Raw genomic sequence first — 18,500 nt, 5'->3', positions numbered from 1 at the left:
AGCTGAATCAGCTTGGAAATGAGCTGCTGGAGGGAACAAGATAGCATCTGAACTGGGAAGAGAGCCATGGGGTGGTTTGGCTGGGAAGAGACCTTGCAGCTCCAGAAGGCCAACTGTGGACTCCTCCCTGCCAGGTCACCACTGAAGCATGGCCCTCAGCACCAGATCCCCATGACTTTGCCATGGGATGGGGACTCCACCACTGCCCTGGGCAGCCTGGGCTAGGCCTTGACAGCCCTTTGAGGAAGAGCTTGTTCCTCATGGCCAAACTGAACCTCCCCTGGTGCAACTTGGGGCCCTTTCCTCTTGTCCTGTGGCTTGCTTTGCTCCTTGCTGCAGCTTCCTTTCAGAGTCCTGGCTCTAAGAGATGCAGGGAAGGGCTCCAGCCCCTTCTGGGCAAGCCATCGAGTCCAGTTGCCTCCTGGAAGCCATCCCAGCAGCCAGCCTCAGCTGTCTGCCTGCTCCTCAGGAGCAGCTTGCTCCCTGCAAGGGCAGCCCTGCCTGTGAGAGGGCTGAGGATGCTCCTCCAGCCACTGCCTGCCCCCTGTGTCAGTGGCAGGTGCTGGGCACAGGCTGTGCCAGACACGTGGTGCTGTGGGCATGGGCACCACTCCTGCGCCCTGCCAGGGCCAGGCTGCAGTGCTGTGAGGACAGGGCAAAGAGCCTTGGTGCCAGGGTGCTGCTCTGGGTGGGGCTTTGGTGCCTCTGCTGAGGCCTGAGGGGGGCTGGGCCAGCAGTGGTGTGGGGCTGGCACAGGCAGGCCCTGGGGGAGCCACACTTGGGCACTGCCATGGCTCACGCCCTGAGCCCTTGGGCCGGCATCCCACGGGTGCTGGATGCTCTTCATCTCCTTGCAGCCCTTGAAGCTGGAGGCAGGGCAGGAGCTTGCCCTCTGCATCACCTTTAACCCTGCTCATGAGGAGGGTCTGCATTCCTGGCACGTGGAGCAGGCTCTGAGGATCCAGTTCCTGGAGCACCCTCACCAGGAGCAGGTCCTGCTGCGGGGAGAAGTCTGCTTCCCCAACCTGCGCTTCCAGACCACGGCTGTGGACTTTGGCTGCATCCTCAGCGGCACTGGAGCTGTGCAGAGCCTGGAGATGACCAACTGCAGCCAGCTGCCTGTCCACTACTGCTGGCAGCTGCTGCCAGACAGCCAGGGCAGCCAGCTGAGGTATGGCCCCCTCTGCCCTCTCCTTGAAGCTCTTCTCCTTCCTGCTGTCCTGCTCGTGCTTTGCAGAGACCAAGGTTGTTTCCCTGGGCTCTGACCGGTTGTTTTCCCCTTGCCCTGCTGGGAACAAGCCCTCCAGCTGAGCTCAGGCTGGCTGCTCAGGGAACAGGAGTCCTCCAGCACTGGGATGCTGGGCAGGAGGCACTGCTCTGCAACCCAGCCTCTAAGACACTGGCAGCACTTCTCCTGTAGCCCATGCCCTCCAGTCCTGCTTTGTCTCTGGAGCTACAAAGCCCTGCTTGGGCCCTGGGACAGGCAGATACAAACTGGGAGCTCTCTGCCTTCCCTGCCAGCCCCACCTCTTCTCATTTCAACCCTAAGAACCTACCCAGGAACTGCCCCCAGCACGGTGTCCAGTGCTGGCTCCCCAGCTCAGGAGAGCCAGGGACCTCCTGGAGAGAGTCCCAGGGAGGCTGCAAAGCTGCTGAGGGGCCTGGAGCAGCTCTGGGAGGAGCAAAGGCTGAGAGCCCTGGGGCTGCTGAGCCTGGAGAAGAGCAGCCCCAGAGGGCAGCTGAGCAATGCTCAGCAGGAGCTGAAGGAAGGGGGCAGGAGGCTGGGGCCAGTGCCTGGTGCCCAGTGCCAGGGCACGGAGCCTGCTGACCCCTGGGGGCTCCATCTGAGCAGGAGGAGAAACTTTTGCTGTGTGGGTGCTGGATTGGCTGCTCAGAGGTGAAGCCTGCCTGGCACCCAGCCCCTGCTCCAAGAGCCTCCACCTTCAGGCAAGCAGAGGCCACTCCTCTGTCACCCCGAGCACAGCTGCTCTGCTGCTGCCAAACCACAGGCATCCTCTTGCCCCCTGCCCTTTAGCTCTTGCTGAGCACTCAGAAGATCCCTTCTGGGCTTGCTCTTCTGCAGGCTGCACAGCCCCAGGGCCCTCAGCCCCTGCTCTCACCTGGTCTCTTAGAGACAAAGCCTCAGCTCCTAGGGGTGGTGCAGGGCCAGGACAGAGGCTGAGGGCTCAGTGGGTTCCTGGCTGCAGCCTGTCTGGTAGCTTCTTTTCCTTCCACCTTCACCTGACCTGGAGTGGTTCCAGGGAGGGGGCACCTGCCCCCTCCTCAGGCAACCTGGGCCAGTGCCTCACTCTCCTCAGCATCCCAAATGTCTCCCTGGTGTCTGCTCTGAAGCTCTGAGTTCAAGCCTCCCCCCAGCCTTGGCCTGTCACAACAAGCCCTGCTCCAAAGTCTGTCCCCAGCTTTCTTGTGGGGCACTGGAAGTACTGAAAGGCCACCAGAAGGGCTCTGCTGGGCTCTGCCCCTTTGCTTCTCAGTCTCCTTTCTGCACAGTGTGTGTCTGGGTGCCCTTCCTGGTGCCCTTCCTGGCAGCCAGCCCTGGCCTCTTCCCTGTCTGCCAGCAGCCAGGTGCCTGCACTGCCCCTGTGCCACCCTGGGCAGCCCTGAGCCCCGAGCTGCTCCGTGCTGGGCTGGAGCTGCTGGGCCAGAGCCATTGCTGAGCTCAGAGCAGCAGTGGGCAGCGAGGAGCTGCTGGGGCAGTCTCCCCTGCCTCCCCCTGCAGTCCCTGCTCACAGGGAGCTTCTGTTCCAGGTGCAGCCTCCCGGCCCGAGCAGCGCAGGAGGAGAGAGCCTGCGGGCGGCGCTCGGCCTCTGCAGGGAGCGGCTCCGGGCCTGGGGGTGTGGAGGAGCCAGCCCAAGCCCTGGGGGCAGTGGGGGCCCCTGCCCAGGAGCCAGCAGAGGCCCAGGACTGCCTGGAAGCAGAGGTAGCTTTCCTGGGACACCTCCCAGTCTGCCAGCAGAGCCATGCTGCTGCCAACCTCCCTTCTCACGGCCCCGCGGCCACCCGAGAGCAGGAAGGGCAGCAGGGCCAGCAGCTGGCCACAGGGCTCCTGGGGAGGGACAGACAGGACAGGCTGGCTGGGGGAAGCCTCCCTCAGCTCCTCCTGGCCTCTGGAGAGTTTGGGCTGGGTTGTTTCCCAGGGTAAAATGAGGCTTTTAGCTGCATGCTGCTGGAAGGCTTTGAGCTTCCTTCTGTGCCAAGCCCTGATCCCCATGGGCCACCTGCTCAGCCCCAGCCATTGGCACACCCTGGCCTCGGCCAGGGGCTGGGATTGCCAGCCCCAGAGCTGTCAGGGGTCAGGAAGGGACCTGACACAAGGGAAGGCTCAGCCCTGCCCAGTGCTTTATCTGCCAGGGAGCTGTAGCTGTGCTGAGGCCCAAGGATGTGCCATCAGCGTTCCTGCAGCCCCTGCTGGTGTCCAGGCCCCAGCACAAAGCACTTCTTAGCTTCCTGGAGCAGCAGAGCCTCTGGAGCTGGGGGAGCAATCCCAGCAGCCTCTCTCAGAAACAGGGCTCAGAAGGCCAGAGCCAAGGCTGCTTTTGCAAGGTGGCACCTCTGAGGTTAAAGGCAAGCTGCCAGCTGCTGCAGGGCAGGAGAACATCTCAGCTGCCTTCTTCAGGAGGCTGTCTGGAGAATAATGACCTGGTGGAGATCCTCAGCTCTGCAGCAGCCAGGAGGGCATGGAATGAAACCAAAGCACCATCTGAAACTGGAGAGCTGGGCCAAGCACTCCCTCAGTCCTCCTTTGCCTGCTCTGGGGAGTCTCAGGGGCAGCTGTGTCCCTGGTTTGGTCCTGGAGAACCTAAGCTGTTCAGGCAGGAGTTCTCAACATGTTCTTTGGGCAGGAGGGAGCAGGGCTGGACTGGCAGGAGGGTGCCAGCTGCCCCCTTGGGGTCTCTGCCAGGCTCCTGCAAGCTTGTGTGGAGGAGGGGAGGATGGAGCCCAGGCCTCACCTGTGGCTGGCCTTGGAGCCACACTCAGCAGATGCCATGGCCATAGCCAGACTTGATTTGCTCCCAGCTCAGCTGCCCCTGGCCTGATGAGGTGGTGGAGCCTGCAGCAGAGTGGTCTCACCCAGAGCAGCCACTTGCTCACTGCAGCCCTTGGTGCTTGGTTTGCAGCTGCTGTCCAGTGCCACGGAGCAGGAGGGTGCCCTGGAAGGTGCCACAGAGCAGGAGGATGCCCTGGAAGGTGCCATGGAGCAGGAGGGTGCCCTGGAAGGTGCCACAGAGCAGGAGGGTGCCCTGGAAGGTGCCATGGAGCAGGAGGGTGCCCTGGCAGGTGCTGTGCAGCAGGAGGGTGCCCTGGCAGGTGCTGTGCAGCAGGAGGATGCCCTGGCAGGTGCTGTGCAGCAGGAGGGTGCCCTGGCAGGCACTGTGGAAGCTCCCAGCCCAGGTGGGATGAGGCAGCTGATGAAGCTGCAGGAGACAGAGCCCCACAGGCTGGGATTGGAGGAGGTAAGAGGGAAGCTGCCTGGCTTCCAGCTTTGCAGGGTGAGAAGCAGTTCCACAGCTGTGACTGCCACTGGTGGCCCTCAGCACTGCTCACAGAGTGGCCTCACATCCCTCCAAGCAGCTGGGCATGGAGAGGCCATGCAGGACATGGTGTAGGGCTGAGCCAAAAGCCTCCTTGTGCAGCAGCTCTGGGAGCACTCTCAGCACCCCAGCATGGTGGGGTTGGAAGGGACCTCTGGGCATCATCAGTCCAAGCCCCTGCTCCAGCAGGGCACCCACAGCACCTTGCCCAGCAGCACAATGCCCAGGGGGGGTTGGAAGCTCTCCACACCAGGAGACTCCACAACCTCTCTGGGCAGCCTGCTCCAGGCCTCCAGCAGCCTCACACCAAACAACTTTCTCCTCCTCTTCACATGGAACCTCCTGGGCTCCACTTTGTGCCCTCTGCCCCTTGGCCTGTCCCTGGGCACCACTGAGCAGAGCCTGGCCCCAGCCTCTTGCCCCCCACAGCTCCTTTGTCTCTTGCTGAGCATTGCTCAGCTGCCCTCTGGGGCTGCTCTTCTGCAGGCTCTCAGCCCCAGGGCTCCTCCCAGAGCTGCTCCAGGCCCCTCAGCATCTCTGCAGCCTCCCCTGGACCCTCTCCAGCAGTTCCCTGTCTCTCTGGAACTGGGGAGCCCAGCACTGGAGCCAGGACTCCAGAGGTAGCCTCACTAGGAGAGAGGAGAGGGGCAGGAGGATGTCCCCTGGCCTGCTGGCCACAAGCTGCACATCTTATTCACCTTGTCACTCAGCAAGTGCTGGAGAGGCCACTTGCCAGTGGCTTCTGCTGTGGCATCTGGAGAGACAGCAGAGTGCAAATCAGAGAGTGAGGAGCAGCAGGAGTCAGAGGAGCTGGGCTGGAGGCCCCCCTGGCTGCAAGGCCTCTCAGCTTAGCACCTGCTGTGATCCTCCAGCCAGTGAGGAAGGTTTTAAAGCCAAGTTGTGCAGCAGAGAGAATTTCCTGCTGCCAGGCTCCCTCCCAGATGACTTTAGTGTGGTGCATTGATGAAGTTCTCCCCAGTGGAAATGCTCAGCCCCCTGCCCTGCTCAGCCTCTCCCCCTCTCCTCCCCAGGTGTTCGATGTGCTGCCTCTGTATGGGCTGCTGCAGCCAGGCCAGAGCCAGCAGGTCACCTTCAGCTTCTTTGGCCACCCCAACGTTGTGGCCAGTGCCAGGGCCCTCTGCAGGGTGCAGGGAGGCCCCAGCTACGAGCTCAGGCTGCGTGGGGAGGCCTCATCCATCAGCTACCTGCTGGAGCCCACGGAGCTGGACTTTGGGCTGCAGGTACCGCAGGCTCCTCCTTGTCTGGAGCCCTCTCTGCTGGGGGCTGCCCACTGAGCCCTAGGGCCAGCTGCTGTGTTGGCTCCAGGGCTTGGAAGCAGCGCCTCTGAGTGATGCATTCTGCTTCCAGGCTGCTCTGGCATGGCCAGCACCACCCCACCAAAGCTGGGAAGTCTGGCAGGGGAGGGCTGACTGGGGGCAGGACGGACTGGGTGACCTCTGGAGGTCCCTGCCAGCCTGGACCATTCTAGGCTAAGTCCTCCTCAAGGCACTTGGCTGCTCCCTGCTTTCATGCTTGGTGCTGTGCCTCTGCAGGGTGCCACAGAGCTCAGCTCCTGTGCAGGGCCCAGAGCTCCCTTGTGGCTGGGGGTGCCCAGGTGAAGCTGGCAGAGTCAAGTGCCCTCCTCTCCTGCTCCTCTGCTGTGCTGCCTGCCTGTGCTCTTAGGCCAGTGCCAGCTGCAGGAGATGCCCAGTGCCAGGCCTGTGTCTGACTGCCCACTCCTCTGTCCTCCCTGCAGCTGTGGGACTCGGTGATGGAGGCAGAGCTGACCCTGCAGAACAGTGGGAAGCTGCCCTTCACCTTTGTGGTGCTGAGCCCTGGCACGGCCACTGCCCGCAGCCCCCTGCCCGGCGTGCCCCTGGTGGTGCCCAGCACGGTGAGGAGGGGGGCAGCACGAGGGACTGTGCCTGTGCCAGCCTGCCCTGGCTGGGGTTGGAGGGAACAGCTGGGGACAAAGAGGAGAGGAGAGGGAGCTCCCCCAGCAGCAGCCAGGGCTGTGAGCTGCCTCTGCTGAGCGGGATGGAATCACAGGATCCTTGTGGTTGGAAGAGGCCTTTCAGCCCCTCCGGGCCAGCTGTGCCCTCAGCTCCATCAAAGCCTTTCTGGTGCATTCCCTCCCTGCAGGGCTGCCTTGGAGCCGGCCAGCAGCAGGTGCTGCAAGTCTCTTACCTGCCAGAAGTGCCTGGGCCCTTCTGCAAGGCTTTCCAGCTCCAAGTGGGTCACCTGCAGCCACAGGAGATCTGCCTGAAAGGAGAGGGAAGCTTTCCCAGGATCTGCCTGGACCTGCCCAGGAACATCCAAGGCAAGCACTGCCTGGCTGCTCCTCAGGAGGCTCCCCTGCCTCTTCCCCCATCTCCCCAGCCAAGCCTGGAGGGCTCAGGGCTCTCAGGGCAGCACTGGCTGCTGGAGGAGCGCTTCTGGGAGAGGCGGTGTGGGGAGGGGGCTGCCCGGCCGAGATGCCCAGGCTGCCACCTGAGGGGGGGTTCTGCCCTCAGGAAACAAGAAATATGAGAAGATTCTCAGGGAGCTGAGAGGGGAGATGGCTCAGGACAAGGAGAGAGCCAGAGCAGATGGCCTGGGGGAGGCTGCAGCCGCAGAACCACCCCCAGACGACTTGGAGGCCACGGTGAGAACAGCTGCTGCCCCGTGTGGCACCTGGCAGCCTCTGCCCCTTGTGCCAGTGGATCCCCTTGTAGCCCACAGCAGGCTTCTGGGTGCCCTGCTAACAGGTGGGCCCTCCCTGCCACACTTAGCTGTGACCTCATCAGCTCAGCTCTCCAGCTCTGGTAGCTGTCCCTGCTGGAGCTGGAGCAGCTTGCTGGCAGCCTGGGGGGAATCCTGCAGGCCCTGCTCCTGGGCATGAATTGCTGGGACCCCATCTCTAGGCTGCTTGTTGCCCCCAGCCAAGCTCTGCCAGGTTTGCAGAGCCTGAGAGCAGCAGCCTGAGCCAGCCCTGGGCCTGTGATCTCAGTGCTCATCTCCAAGAGGCAGCAGCAGCTTCCTCCTGGCCTCCTTTGCAAGAGAGCTTTTGTCCAGGCTGCTTTGGCACTGCTTGGGGGCAGGCCAGTTCCTGGAGCCCTGGCAGGTTCCTGCCTTGCCCCTCTGTGTCTGGCCAGATCAGCTTTGATTGCAGTGCCTGGGCAGGTGAAGGGGCTGGAGTTGGTAGCTCTGCAGACAAGGTGCTGCCCAAGAGAGCTGGAGGGGTCCCAGGCAGTGAGGCAGGAGGACTCCCTCAGCCCTCTCAACAAGGGCAGGCTGGGAGCCTCTTGGAGAGCTGAGCCCGTGCCCTGGGAAGGACCTTGGCTAAGCAGTCCCTGTCTCTCCTTGCCTCAGCTGGACCCTGGGCTGCAGGTGCAGCTGGAGGACATCCTGCTCAAGGAGCACATCCTGGAGCAGCAGGCAGCTGTGGCCTGCAGCGCCCCAAAGGAAGCTGCCCTCGGGCTGCGTGCTGGCCGCAGGCTTCTCAAGTGAGTAAGGACATCCATGGCCGTCTGCAGCTGCTCTGGGGGTGACAGCCAGCAGTGCAGCCCTGCTGCTGAGAGCTGCTGGGGCCTGCAGAGCCTGGAGCAGCTGTGGGCAGCAGAAAGGGTTTGCTCCTGAGAGCTGTGCCACGCTGCCTGGGAGCAGCTGAGCGTCCTGGCTTCCCTGAGCTGTGGAGCTGCTCTCAGCCCCCCACAGATGCTGGGCTCTGTTCCTGGAGCTGAGGGGACCCAGTGCAGACCATGAGGCCCCTCCAGGCAGCCCAGACACCATCCCTGCTGAGCAGCCCTGAAAGAGGCAGCTCAGAGCTGGCTTCCTGGTCCCACCAGACCACACCTGACCCAAAGAGCAGGTTGGCAAAGTCCCAGTTGGGGAACTTGGGTGCTGGTGGGACTGCAGGGCTCCCCTAGGTCCCTTGGTCCTTCCCTCTGCCCCTTCATGCTGAGGAGTGGGAGCAGCAGGCTCCAGCTCAGGCAGAAGATGCTGTGCAGAACAGATCCTTGCTGTGTTTTCCCAGGGGGATGGCTCTGGACAGGACCTTCCTGTGGCTCTCCCAGGTGTGGGTGGCTGCGGCCCCTGGGGCGCTGGGGCCAGAGCTGGGTGCAGAGCGGTGAAGATTTCCTGGGGGGGCAAATCTTCTGACAAGGTCCTGGAGCAGTTTCAGGGGTGGGCTGTAGGCCAGGCTCAGCAGTTGCACTGAGAGCAGTGGAGGTGCAGTGGACTTGTGTGCAGTGGCCCAGGAGCTGTGGGCAGTGCCCACTGGCAGCCAGCTGTGCTTGAAGGTGCCCCTGGGAGCTGATAGAAGCTGGGCCCTGCCTTCCCTGGGAGCGGCCAGAGCCTTGTCACCAGCTGGCCAGGTGCTGGGCTCCAGGGGCTTGAGCTGAGTTGTTGCCCTCGAGTTGCAGCTCCCATGCCACGGCAGGGTGGCCAGGCTGTGGGTTCAGGAGTCCCCTCCCTCCTCCTTGCAGAGCTGAGCTGCCTGAGTACGTTCTGGACTTCGGCTGCGTGGCTCTGGGTGGCATCCACAGGCGCAGCGTGAAGGTCACCAGCCTGGGGCACTTCCCTGCGTCCTTCCAAGTCCGTGGGCAGCTCCTGTGTGGCACAGGTAGGCAGTGCTGGAGACCCTTCCTGTGGCCTTGCAAGAGCTGCCTGTGGCAGCTCAGCCTGAGCCACTGCCAGGGAGAGCTCTTGGGGAGCTTTGTCCTGCTGGGGACCTGCCGCTTTGGAGCCTGAGCTCTCCTGGCCAGCAGTGCCCGGGGGCCTGGCCTGCCTGTGGCTGCCCCAACTCTTCCCTGCAGGGGCTGGATGGGCTGCTCACCTCGCTCACCTCTCAGCACCTTCTGCTCTGGGCTGCCAGCAGCAGCAGCTGAGCTTCTCTGTGTGCTCTCTGGCCTTGTGTTGCAAGGAGCTGGAGCCTCGGTGCTGCCGAGCTGCTGTGTGTGGAGTTCCTGAGGTCGTGGCACTTGTGCTCAGCCCTGGCTGAGGAGACAGCCTGGGAGGCTCTGGGGTGTATCCAGGCAGGCCTCTGAAAGGGCCCTTGAGGCAGGGCTGCAGCAGCACCCAGCAGTGCCCTGCTGGGTCCGAAGGGTGCCCAGAGGCCTCCCTCAGTTGCTCCTAGGGAGCAGCAGGGCATGGGGAAATCTTAGCTGGAAATTCTCCTTTGAAGAGGTCTGAGTGTCCTTCCCTGGCCTGGCTGGAGCTCCTCAGCTGAAAGCTTTTCCTTTCCCCCCTCGGGGCCTGGGCTCCTTCTGTGCAAAGCTTTTGTCCTCCAGCGGTGCCGGGGGAGAAGGAGCAGCAGCAGCTGCTCTGGAGAGGCAGAGTCCTTGCCAGGGCTGCCAGCCAGGACCCTCAGGTGGCCCTAGGGTGCTGGTGCCCCACCTGATGTCCCCTGTGCCTCAGCTGCTTCCTGTGCATCTCTTGAAGGCTTCAGCGTGGACCTGGAGCGCGTGGAGCAGCTGCCCTGCTCCCAGAGCAGGAGCTTCACCGTGTGCCTGGAGCCCCAGAGTGCCACCCAGCCGCTGGGCGAGGCGGCCCTGCTGCTGCCCATCCAGGTGCCCTGGGCCCCCTGCCCTCCCTCTGCCCTCCCCCCCTTTGGGGGCAGGCTGGGGCCGGCAGCAGATGCCAGCTGCAGCTCACCTGGCTGCTCTGTGCCTCACTAGGTGACAGGAGGCCCCACGCTTCGTCTCCTCCTGCGTGCCAGGGGGGTTGTGCCCTCCCTCTGCCTCTCCAGGGCCAGGCTGGAGTTCTCCTCTGTCCAGTGTGGGCAGTGCCAGGAGGAGACCACTCGGCTCTACAATCAGCTCCCAGTGCCCTGTCGGTGGTTCCTCAGCAGGGAGGAGCCTGCTGAGAAGGTAAAGCACAGACACTGAGGCATCTTCTTGGCTGCCTTTCCTGCTTCTCTCTTGCCTCCTCTGCTCCTCTGGCTGCTTGAGCACCTGGGCTCCAGGTGCTCTGAGGAGGCTTTGGAGGGGGCCCTGGGCCTCTAGAGCAGCTGCTGCCTCACTTCTCTGCCACCTTCAGCCCTTGCTCCTCTTGTCAGGAGCAGCCTCCCCAGCTGCCTGTCCTGCCTGGGTCTTTTGCCAGCAGTTCTAGGCCAGGGGTGGCCCCATCTGATTGGGATGGGTGCTCTGAGGCCACGAGTGCCAGCACTGCAGGAACCCAGCTGTGTCCTGCCAGAGCAAGGAGACCTCAGCCCCTGGTTTCTGTGCTCAGGTGGAGAAGCCTTCGGCAGCCAGCAGGCGTGGGAAGCTGCCGCGGGAGCCGAAGGCCAAGGCCGGCATCTTTGGGGTGCTTCCCTCGGCTGGAGTCCTGGCCCCTGGGCAGTGGTGCAACCTGCGAGTCCGGTTTTGCCCCGGGGAAGAGGTGAGCTGGGCTGGTGTCCCCCCCAGGAGGTCTGGCAGGGCAGTGCGGGAAGGAGAGCCCAGGCTGGGAGCAGGAGCTGAGCTCTGCCCCCACAGGCAGCTCGCTGCAAGCTCAGCTTCCCCTGCTGCAGCCTCTGCAGAGGGGGCTTGGGGAGCCAAGCACTGAGCAGAGGACTCCCCTCCTGTCTGGCCAGGGAGAGCTCCTCTGCCCCTCTCCTTCAGCTGCTCCTTGCCCCTGAGCCAGAAGCCTGCTCTGCTCTCCTGTCAGGGCCAGTCCTTTGGGGAGTCCATCTGCCCAGCTCAGCCTGAGCTAGCAGCAGCTCTCCCACCTGGCTGCTGGGGGACCAGAGGGCCCTGGGCTATGCTGAGCAGCTCTCTGCTCCAGGTTCCCTCTCCAAAATGCAAGGCAAAGCCCTGTGCTGATGTGGGGCATCTCCCACGTGGGGCAACCCGGGCCAGGGGCTCAGCACTCTCAGCATCCCAAGGGTCTCCCTTCCCTGAGTCTGAATCTGCCTTTTCCAGTCTCAAACCAGCCCTCCTTGTCCTGCTGTCTGTTCTCCATTCAGCTCAGAGGTGCTACTGCCAGCCCTGGCCTCGGGGCACAGGGTGAGCTTGAGGCCCTGGCACTTCATGGAGGAGCTTTCTGCACTTCTCTCTTTTCAGAAGCTCTACAGCAGCCAAATGAAGATCAACATTTGCCACAGCAGCCAGCACCTCCAGCTGCTGGTCTCAGGCAGGGGGCTGGAGCCACGGCTGGAGTTCCAGCCTGAAGTGCTGGAGCTGGGGCCAGTGCTGCCATCCAGCCCTGGGGCACAGGGCACAGTGGTGGTGAGGAACCCTTGCAGCTTCCCCATCGAGTTTTACTCCTTGGAGTACGACCAGCAGTACCTTGCTGAGGAGCAGGTAAAGAGAGGAGCTCTGCTCCCCACATCCACCTTGTGCAGCTGCAGGGCACTGCAGTGTTCCCAGCCTTGGGCCAGGGAGATGGAGACAGGAGGCAGGGCACAGCCTGGGGGGTGGTGGTTCAGAGTTAGCCTCTTCTGCTGGCAGGCTGTGGAGGGGCTTGGCTGGTCCTGCAGTTGTGAGGAAGGCAGGAGGGGGAAGCTGGCCGGGGCCGGGGGGGTGGCTGGGGCTAGGGGCTGTGGCCGTGGCCGGGGCTGGGCTGGGGGCGGGGGGCTGTGGCCGGGGCTGGGGGCTGGGCTGGGGGCGGGGGCTGGGGCTGTGGCCGGGGCTGTGGCCGGGGCTAGGGGGCTGTGGCTATTGCCGGGCTGGGGGCTGGGGGTTGGGGGCCGGGGCTGTGGCTGTGGCCGGGGCTGGGCTGGGGGCTGGGGCTGGGGGCTGTGGCCGGGGCTGTGGCCGGGGCTAGGGGGCTGTGGCTATTGCCGGGCTGGGGGCTGGGGGTTGGGGGCCGGGGCTGTGGCCGTGGCCGGGGCTGGGCTGGGGGCTGGGGCTGGGGGCTGTGGCCGGGCTGTGGGCTGTGGCCGGGGCCGGGCCGGGGTGGAGCTCCAGCAGTGCCTCCCAGGTGTGGTTTCTCCTCCCCATGCACAGCTCCTGAGGGCGCTGGAAGGCTTCGACTGCCGCAGCACCTTGCTGCTGCCTCCTCGTGTCCCGGGGCAGCAGCTGCCTCCAGAGCTGCTGCAGCTGTCTTGGGCCCAGCAAAGGCTGCAGGATGAGCAGGCCAAGGCCAAGCCTGAGGAGCCCACGGCCCAGGAGCAGGGTGAGGCTTTGCTCTCGGCTGTCCGGAGTGGGGGCTCAGCAGGGAGTCCAGCCCCCAGCTCTCCAGGGCCTCATTCTCTGGGGCTCCAGCAGTTCTCATTCCCCAGCTGGGTGGAGCAAGGCCCTGGTGAAGCTGTGACTTGGCACAGCCGTGAGTGCAACCCAGGCCAGCTCCTGTCTGCCCTGCCTGGGGAAGCCATGAGGATGGCTCCTGGCAGGGGGGAGCAGGGACAAGTGACAGGCCTGGGCGATTTTCCTCAGCTTTGCCCCAGGAGCTGCTGGGATCAGGCTGATGGTGAAGCTGTGCTGGGCAGGGCAGCACCTTTGCTGTCCTCTCTGGCACTGCAAGCTGAGGTGGCTCTGGGTGACCTCCTGAGGGCTCTTCTGGGGCACTCAGAGCCCAGCCCCATCGGCTGCAGTGCCGTTCCTCCAGCACCCAGCTCCTGGATGAGCCCCAGATGGAGCCTCTGCCTTGGGACTGTGTCAGATGCTCCTTTCTGTCTTTGCCCTTCTTGCTCAGCAAGCTTGGGACCACACTCCCACGAGGGCCATGTGGACAGGTCATGGCAGGAGACTGGGCTTCAGTCCTTTTGGGTGTTGCTGCCTGCTCTGCTCTCCTCTTTCTGCCACCCCATTCACTTGTGGGCACCTGGAGCAGCATCTAGGGCAGAGCCTGAGCTGCACAGGCTTGAAAGGAAGGGCAGGGCCAGCCCACGGGTGTGCCACTGGCTTGAGCAGAGTCTCCTCTGCCAGGAGCCGAGGGGCTGGTGGGGATGATGAGGACGACAGGAGGGCAGGAGGCTGACTCTGGTACCTGTGTGTGCACAGCAGAGCAGCAGCAAAGCACCACTGGCACCAGGGAGGCCTCAGAAGAGCTGGAGGCCAGCCCAGTCCGTCGGGGCCCGGCCCGGCCCCTGGGCACCGCTGCGTCTGCCGAAGGAGCTGCAGCCCCACAGGGCAGGGGCATCGTGGTCATCGTCCACGGGGCACCCCTGGCAGGTAGCTGAGCTGCAGCCCGGGCTGTGAGGAGGGGGGAAGCAGGGCAGATGTGTCCTGGTGGCCCCTGGGGCCGGGTTGAGCGGCTGAGGGGCCGGGAGGCGAGGCACAGCTCTGCTGGGCTGGCCCCAGGCCCTCGGCAGCTGCTGCCAGGGCTGTGGCTCCTCCTGTGTGCAGGCAGCTGGGCTCTCCTTGCCCCCGGGAGGCTGAGCACGTCCCCGTTGCCGCACGGCACCGCAGGGGCTGCCGCGGTCCACGCTGCCCAGCCCCAGGCCGTGCCCAGCCGCTGCCCGAGGCAAGGGCGAGCAGCCCAGGGCAGGGCAGGGTGCGAGCGGTGGCGGCGCAGGGCTCCCGGCAGCAGCCCGGGCGCAGGCTTGAGCCCTCAGCAGCCCTCAGCTGCGCGGGGGCCTGGCAGAGCCTGTCCCCGGCAGGTCCCCAAGCAGCCTCCCTCTCTCTGCAGGCAAGACGTCGGCAGCGGCCGCCCTGGCCAAGCACTACGGCGCCGCCTGCCTGGCCCTGGACGCTGTGGTGAGCGAGGCCGTGGCGGCCGGGAGCAGCGCGGCAGGGCGGCGAGCCCGGGAGCTGTGCAGCGCCGGCAGCCGGCAGAGCCCGCAGCAGCCGCGGGATGGCCGTAAGGAGCCAGGCTGCGCCCGGAGCGGCGCTGCGGGACCCCCGGGGCTGCGCCTCTGCCGGCTCCAGAGCGGTGGCGCAGCCCCGGGGGGCTTGGGGAGCGGGGGGGCAGCACGGAGCGGGGCAGAGCCCTTCCGGAGAGCATCTCTGGGCGCTCGGGCTGCAGCCCCAGGCTCGGGCAGGGGCGCTCTGCCTCCTCTGCGCAGCTGCCTTTGCCAGGGCTGGGGGAGCCCCCAGCGTCTTCCTCAGAGCTCTTCTCTTGCCTGCTAGCTCCATCCTGTCCCTTGTGGCCATCAGCTGGGCTCTGCTTGGGCTGCTTTGGCAGTGCTCGGCTGGGAAGCTGCCTGGCCTGAAAGCCGGTGCAGGGAAGGAGGCTCTGGGTCCCCGCTAGGCTTGGCTCCCGTGGAGGTCTTAGCTCCATGGAGATGGGCAGCAGGGGCTGGGCAATGCATCCAGGCCTCTCTGGCTTGCAAATGCACTGTCCCTGCCAGGGTGCCCACTGCTCTGGAGGGTGCCTGGCTGCTCCCCACAGCAGCCCCCTGAGCCCTCTGTGCCCTCTGCAGGCTCCCCGGGCTGGCGACGCTACTCCAAGGCCAGGCTCGGCCGCAGCCTGAGCCAGCCCAGCTCTGGGGACAGAGGCCAGGCCAGAGCTGGGGCAGACACGAGGAAGATGTCTGTTGAGAGACAGCTTGCAGCAGAGTCCTCAGGCTCCCAGGTGAGGCCTGGCCTGCGCTGGCTGATGCCAGGGACCTTTCTGTTCCCTTTGGGAGCTGTGTTGCCTGGGGCAGGGCTTAAGGAGGACCAAATGCAGCTGCTGAGCCAGCACTGCCAGCTCACCTCTGAACCCTGTCCCGCAGCCCCCCATCTCTGGGGCTTTCCAGTCCCTCAGGGGTGGGGACTCCAGCACTGCCCTGGGCAGCTGAAGGTCAGGCTGGCCCAGCAGGACCCTTGCTGGCCCCACGCCGCCTGGGCCTGAGCTCCTGCTTGTCCTTCCTGTGCTGTGGGGTGCTGCCAGCGCTGGGGGCTGTTGGTCCAGGGCTGTGCTCTGCAGGGTTGTCCCCTAGAGCCTCTGGCCCAGGGTTTCCTTTGAGTTTCTTGCTAGTGAGAGCTCCAAGGGCAGCAGCTGGGGATGCTCAGGGGGTTCCAAGGTGGCTTTCTGTGCTGGTGATGCTCAGTGTGCTGCTGTCCAACCCTCAGGGCTCCTCCGGCTCTCCTCTGGTCTCGGCGCCTCCGGCACAGCTCCGGCTCAGCCCCAGGGGCAGCGGCGTGGCAGAGCTGGGCCTGGTGAGCTGTGTGCTGCCCCAGGAGCTGCTGGTGGCCATCCTCTCCGAGAGGCTGCAGGTGCGTGGCCAGGGGGGGAAGGAGAGCTTCCTGCTGGAGGGGGCCAGGCTGGATGTGCTGATCTTGAAGGTCTCTTCCAACCTGCTCTATTCCACTCTGCTCTCTTCTCCCTGGGGGAAGCTGCAGAGGCCAGCAGCTGGCAGGGCCGTGGGGACAGCTCCCAGCTTGGGACAGCTGCTTGCTGCCCCTTGCCAAGGGGCTTCACCGAGCGGCCCAGAGCTGCAGGCATGGCACAGCTGGTTTTGCCTCGGCCTTTCTCCACAGCTGAGGGACTGCTGCCAGGGAGTGGTGTTTGATGGCCTGCAGAGCCTCTTTGCAGGCAGCACGCTGTCTGCTCTCCTCTGCCTGCTCAAAGCTGTGGGAAACCGACCCCACATCTACTTTGTCAACCTGCTCCAGGACTATGGCTCTTGGCAAGCCAGGCAGGCAGCTGCAGAGGAGCGGGCAGGTGAGGCTCCTCATCCCCCTGCCTCCCAAGGCTTCTGCCCTGAGCCCTCAGCCCTGCCCAGGTGGAGCTGGCTCAGCAGCACAGCTGGGGAGAGGTGTTTGTAGGAAGCCTTCAGCCTCCTTCCTGCTGACAACGCAGCAGGGCTGAGGCTGTGAGACTTCTCTCAGGCTGCAGCACTGAAGCTGGGGCCCGAGGGCAGGCTGCTGGGGCTCAGTGTCTGAGCAGCAGCCAGGCGTGCACCAGGCTGGGGCCTGAGCCCAGCAAGGCAGAGGAGCTGCCGGCCTGGCGCTAGGCTGGGGCTGTGGAGTCGGGAGCAGGGCTGGGAGCTCCCTGCTAGCTGCCGGCAGGGGGCTGGGCCGGGGCTCCTCTCGGCTCCCCCAGCACAGCTCTGCTGATGCTCTCTCCTCTGACCCCTGCTGAAGGCCGGGAGCAGGAGGCTGCAGCCCGGAGGGAGGAAGCCCTGCTCTGGGAGCTGGGGGAGGAGGAGTTTGATGCCCTCCCGGAGCAGCAGAAAGCTCAGCTGGAGAGCAGGGTCCGGCAGCTCCAGCGGGAGAGGAAGCAGAGGTCTGTAAGCCTTCTGTGGGGAGCTGCCCAGCACAGGGGCCCGGAGAGGGGTCCCTGCCCTGGGGAGCTGGGTTGAGCTCGGGGGGTTCCGGAGGAGAGCCCCAAAGTGGCGATGCCCAGCGGCACAGGGGTGGTGCCTGGCCCCTGGCAGAGGAGAGAGCTTCCTGCTGGGGGCTGAGAACATCTCCTGCTGGTGCCGAGGCCTGGGGCTCAGAGCCTGCTGCAGGCAGCTGGGCTCTGGGCTTGCCTTGCCCTCGCCCTTCGGAGGGTCTCTGAGTTCGTGACCTCGGTTGCCATCACCTTCAGCCCTTCCTCAGCCAAGCAGGGGGGATGTGCTGTGGGGCTGTGTGAGGCACAGCTGTGTGAGGGAGAGAGCACAGGTTTCCCTGGGTCACAGCTGGGCTCCAGCAGGACTCCTGCTTTGCAGGAGGGGAGCTGCTGCAGCCTCTGAGTGCTGTGACTGTGCTCTGCAAGGAGCAGGCTGTGCCCAGGGAGAAGGGCTGAGTAAGGGCAGGGCTCTGGTGGTGGCTCTCAAGAGCTGCTTTCCCTTTGCCTCGCTGCAGGGTGCAGCTGGCTAGAGAGCAGCAGGAGCAGCAGCAGCGCCGCAAGGAGGCGGAGGAGCTGAAGCAGCAGGGCCAAGGCAAAGGGAAGAGAAGCCTGCTCAGGCAGGTGGGTGGCTGTGTGAGCAAGAGCCCTGGGCACCTTTCTGCTGAGCTGCAGCACTGCTGAGAGCCCAGCAGCCCCAGGCCCTGCTGGGCAGCCTGCTCCTGGCTGGGGCTGTGCTGGGAGACAGCAGCTGGTGCCTGCTGCTGCTGCTGCTTCCCCGGGGGCCTTGCCACGGCCCTGTGGCTGAGCTGCTCTTCTGGGGTCAGGCTGCCTTTGAGCCCTGGCTCCACACAACTCCAGGCATGCCCTGGGAAGGCCTGGATGGCTTTGCTCCAGCGTTTCTCCCTGCCCTGCCTGTGCCCTGCAGCCCTGAGCCAGGTCCCCTCTGGGAAGTGAGGTCTGCTCCTGCACGTCTGGCAGGAGAGAGCAGCAGGGCCCCCAGCAGGGCCCAGGTGTCTCTTCCCAAAGAGGCAGGGGTGCTCAGCAGCCCAGAAACGAGCCCCAGGGCCTGCCCAGGAGGAAGGAGGGCTCTGGAGTTCCCTGCTGGGCTTGGAGCAGCTCCTCAGTTGCTGACTCCTCGTGGGTCTGGCGCCGAGGCCTTGGGTTTCAGTGGAGCTCAACTGGGTGCCAGCTGCGTTCTGGCCTGGGATTTGTAGGGCACCTAGCACAGGTCTGGGGTGAGGCTTGGGCTGCTCTTGCCAAGACCTTCAGTGTCCTGCAGCTTGGAAATGCTGATGGCTTTCTCCTGCTCCTCCTGCCCAGAGCACAACCGCATCGAGCAGCAGCACCAAGGAGGCCCCCGGCAGGCAGCAGAGCATCACTGAAGGGAGGAACAAGAAGGGCTCTGCCAAGGAGTGCTCAGCCTCTGCTGCATCTGCCAGGGCAGAAGAGCAGCAGAGCAAGCTGGGCCTGGCAGCCAGCTGCTCAGGGGAGGAGCGTGAGCAGACCTTGGCCCTGCGGTTCCAGAGCTACGAGGCGTCCCGGGAGCGCGTGGCTCATCTCTTGTCCTGCTGGGACAGGGTGCAGGCTGTCGCTGCAGAGCCAGGGCCGCTGCAGCAAGCAGCCCAGCAGCAGCCTTCCCCCTGCCTCAGGAGGCAGAAGTCGAGGAAGGAGCTCCAGAAGAGGCTGGGGGACCGCAAGCTGTCCCAGCGGGAAGGGGAAGGTGCGGCAGGGGCAGGCGGTGGCCAGGAAGTCGGGGTGCCCTGCCTAGACATCGAGGTGCTGAGCTGTGCAGATGTGCTGAGCACCATCCTGGAGAGCAGGAGGCTGCCAAGGCCGGAGCAGGTA

General features: G+C 64.9%; 1 protein-coding gene across 1 annotated transcript in view; it reads left to right on the top strand.

Annotated features, from left to right (window-relative positions):
* Window positions 1-18,500, top strand: part of LOC128898805 (hydrocephalus-inducing protein homolog) — a 57,130-nt gene that overhangs the window by 21,883 nt on the left and 16,747 nt on the right. The window contains exons 22-43 of the mRNA XM_054175534.1: window positions 858-1,171; window positions 2,770-2,855; window positions 4,360-4,475; window positions 5,585-5,794; window positions 6,310-6,447; window positions 6,696-6,873; window positions 7,067-7,197; window positions 7,905-8,038; window positions 9,020-9,156; window positions 9,975-10,102; window positions 10,211-10,402; window positions 10,764-10,913; window positions 11,576-11,815; window positions 12,461-12,629; window positions 13,382-13,627; window positions 14,085-14,255; window positions 14,818-14,846; window positions 15,452-15,595; window positions 15,860-16,043; window positions 16,466-16,622; window positions 17,171-17,276; window positions 17,976-18,497. Of these exons, the coding sequence (XP_054031509.1) occupies window positions 858-1,171; window positions 2,770-2,855; window positions 4,360-4,475; window positions 5,585-5,794; window positions 6,310-6,447; window positions 6,696-6,873; window positions 7,067-7,197; window positions 7,905-8,038; window positions 9,020-9,156; window positions 9,975-10,102; window positions 10,211-10,402; window positions 10,764-10,913; window positions 11,576-11,815; window positions 12,461-12,629; window positions 13,382-13,627; window positions 14,085-14,255; window positions 14,818-14,846; window positions 15,452-15,595; window positions 15,860-16,043; window positions 16,466-16,622; window positions 17,171-17,276; window positions 17,976-18,497 (3,882 nt within the window). The remainder of the gene's footprint in view (window positions 1-857; window positions 1,172-2,769; window positions 2,856-4,359; window positions 4,476-5,584; window positions 5,795-6,309; window positions 6,448-6,695; window positions 6,874-7,066; window positions 7,198-7,904; window positions 8,039-9,019; window positions 9,157-9,974; window positions 10,103-10,210; window positions 10,403-10,763; window positions 10,914-11,575; window positions 11,816-12,460; window positions 12,630-13,381; window positions 13,628-14,084; window positions 14,256-14,817; window positions 14,847-15,451; window positions 15,596-15,859; window positions 16,044-16,465; window positions 16,623-17,170; window positions 17,277-17,975; window positions 18,498-18,500) is intronic.

The sequence above is a fragment of the Dryobates pubescens genome, chromosome 32 (assembly GCF_014839835.1).
Source record: "Dryobates pubescens isolate bDryPub1 chromosome 32, bDryPub1.pri, whole genome shotgun sequence".
In the NCBI taxonomy this organism is placed as follows: Eukaryota; Metazoa; Chordata; class Aves; order Piciformes; family Picidae; genus Dryobates; species Dryobates pubescens.
Note: the sequence above shows the minus strand (reverse complement) of the source record. Positions and strands in the feature narration are given on the sequence as shown.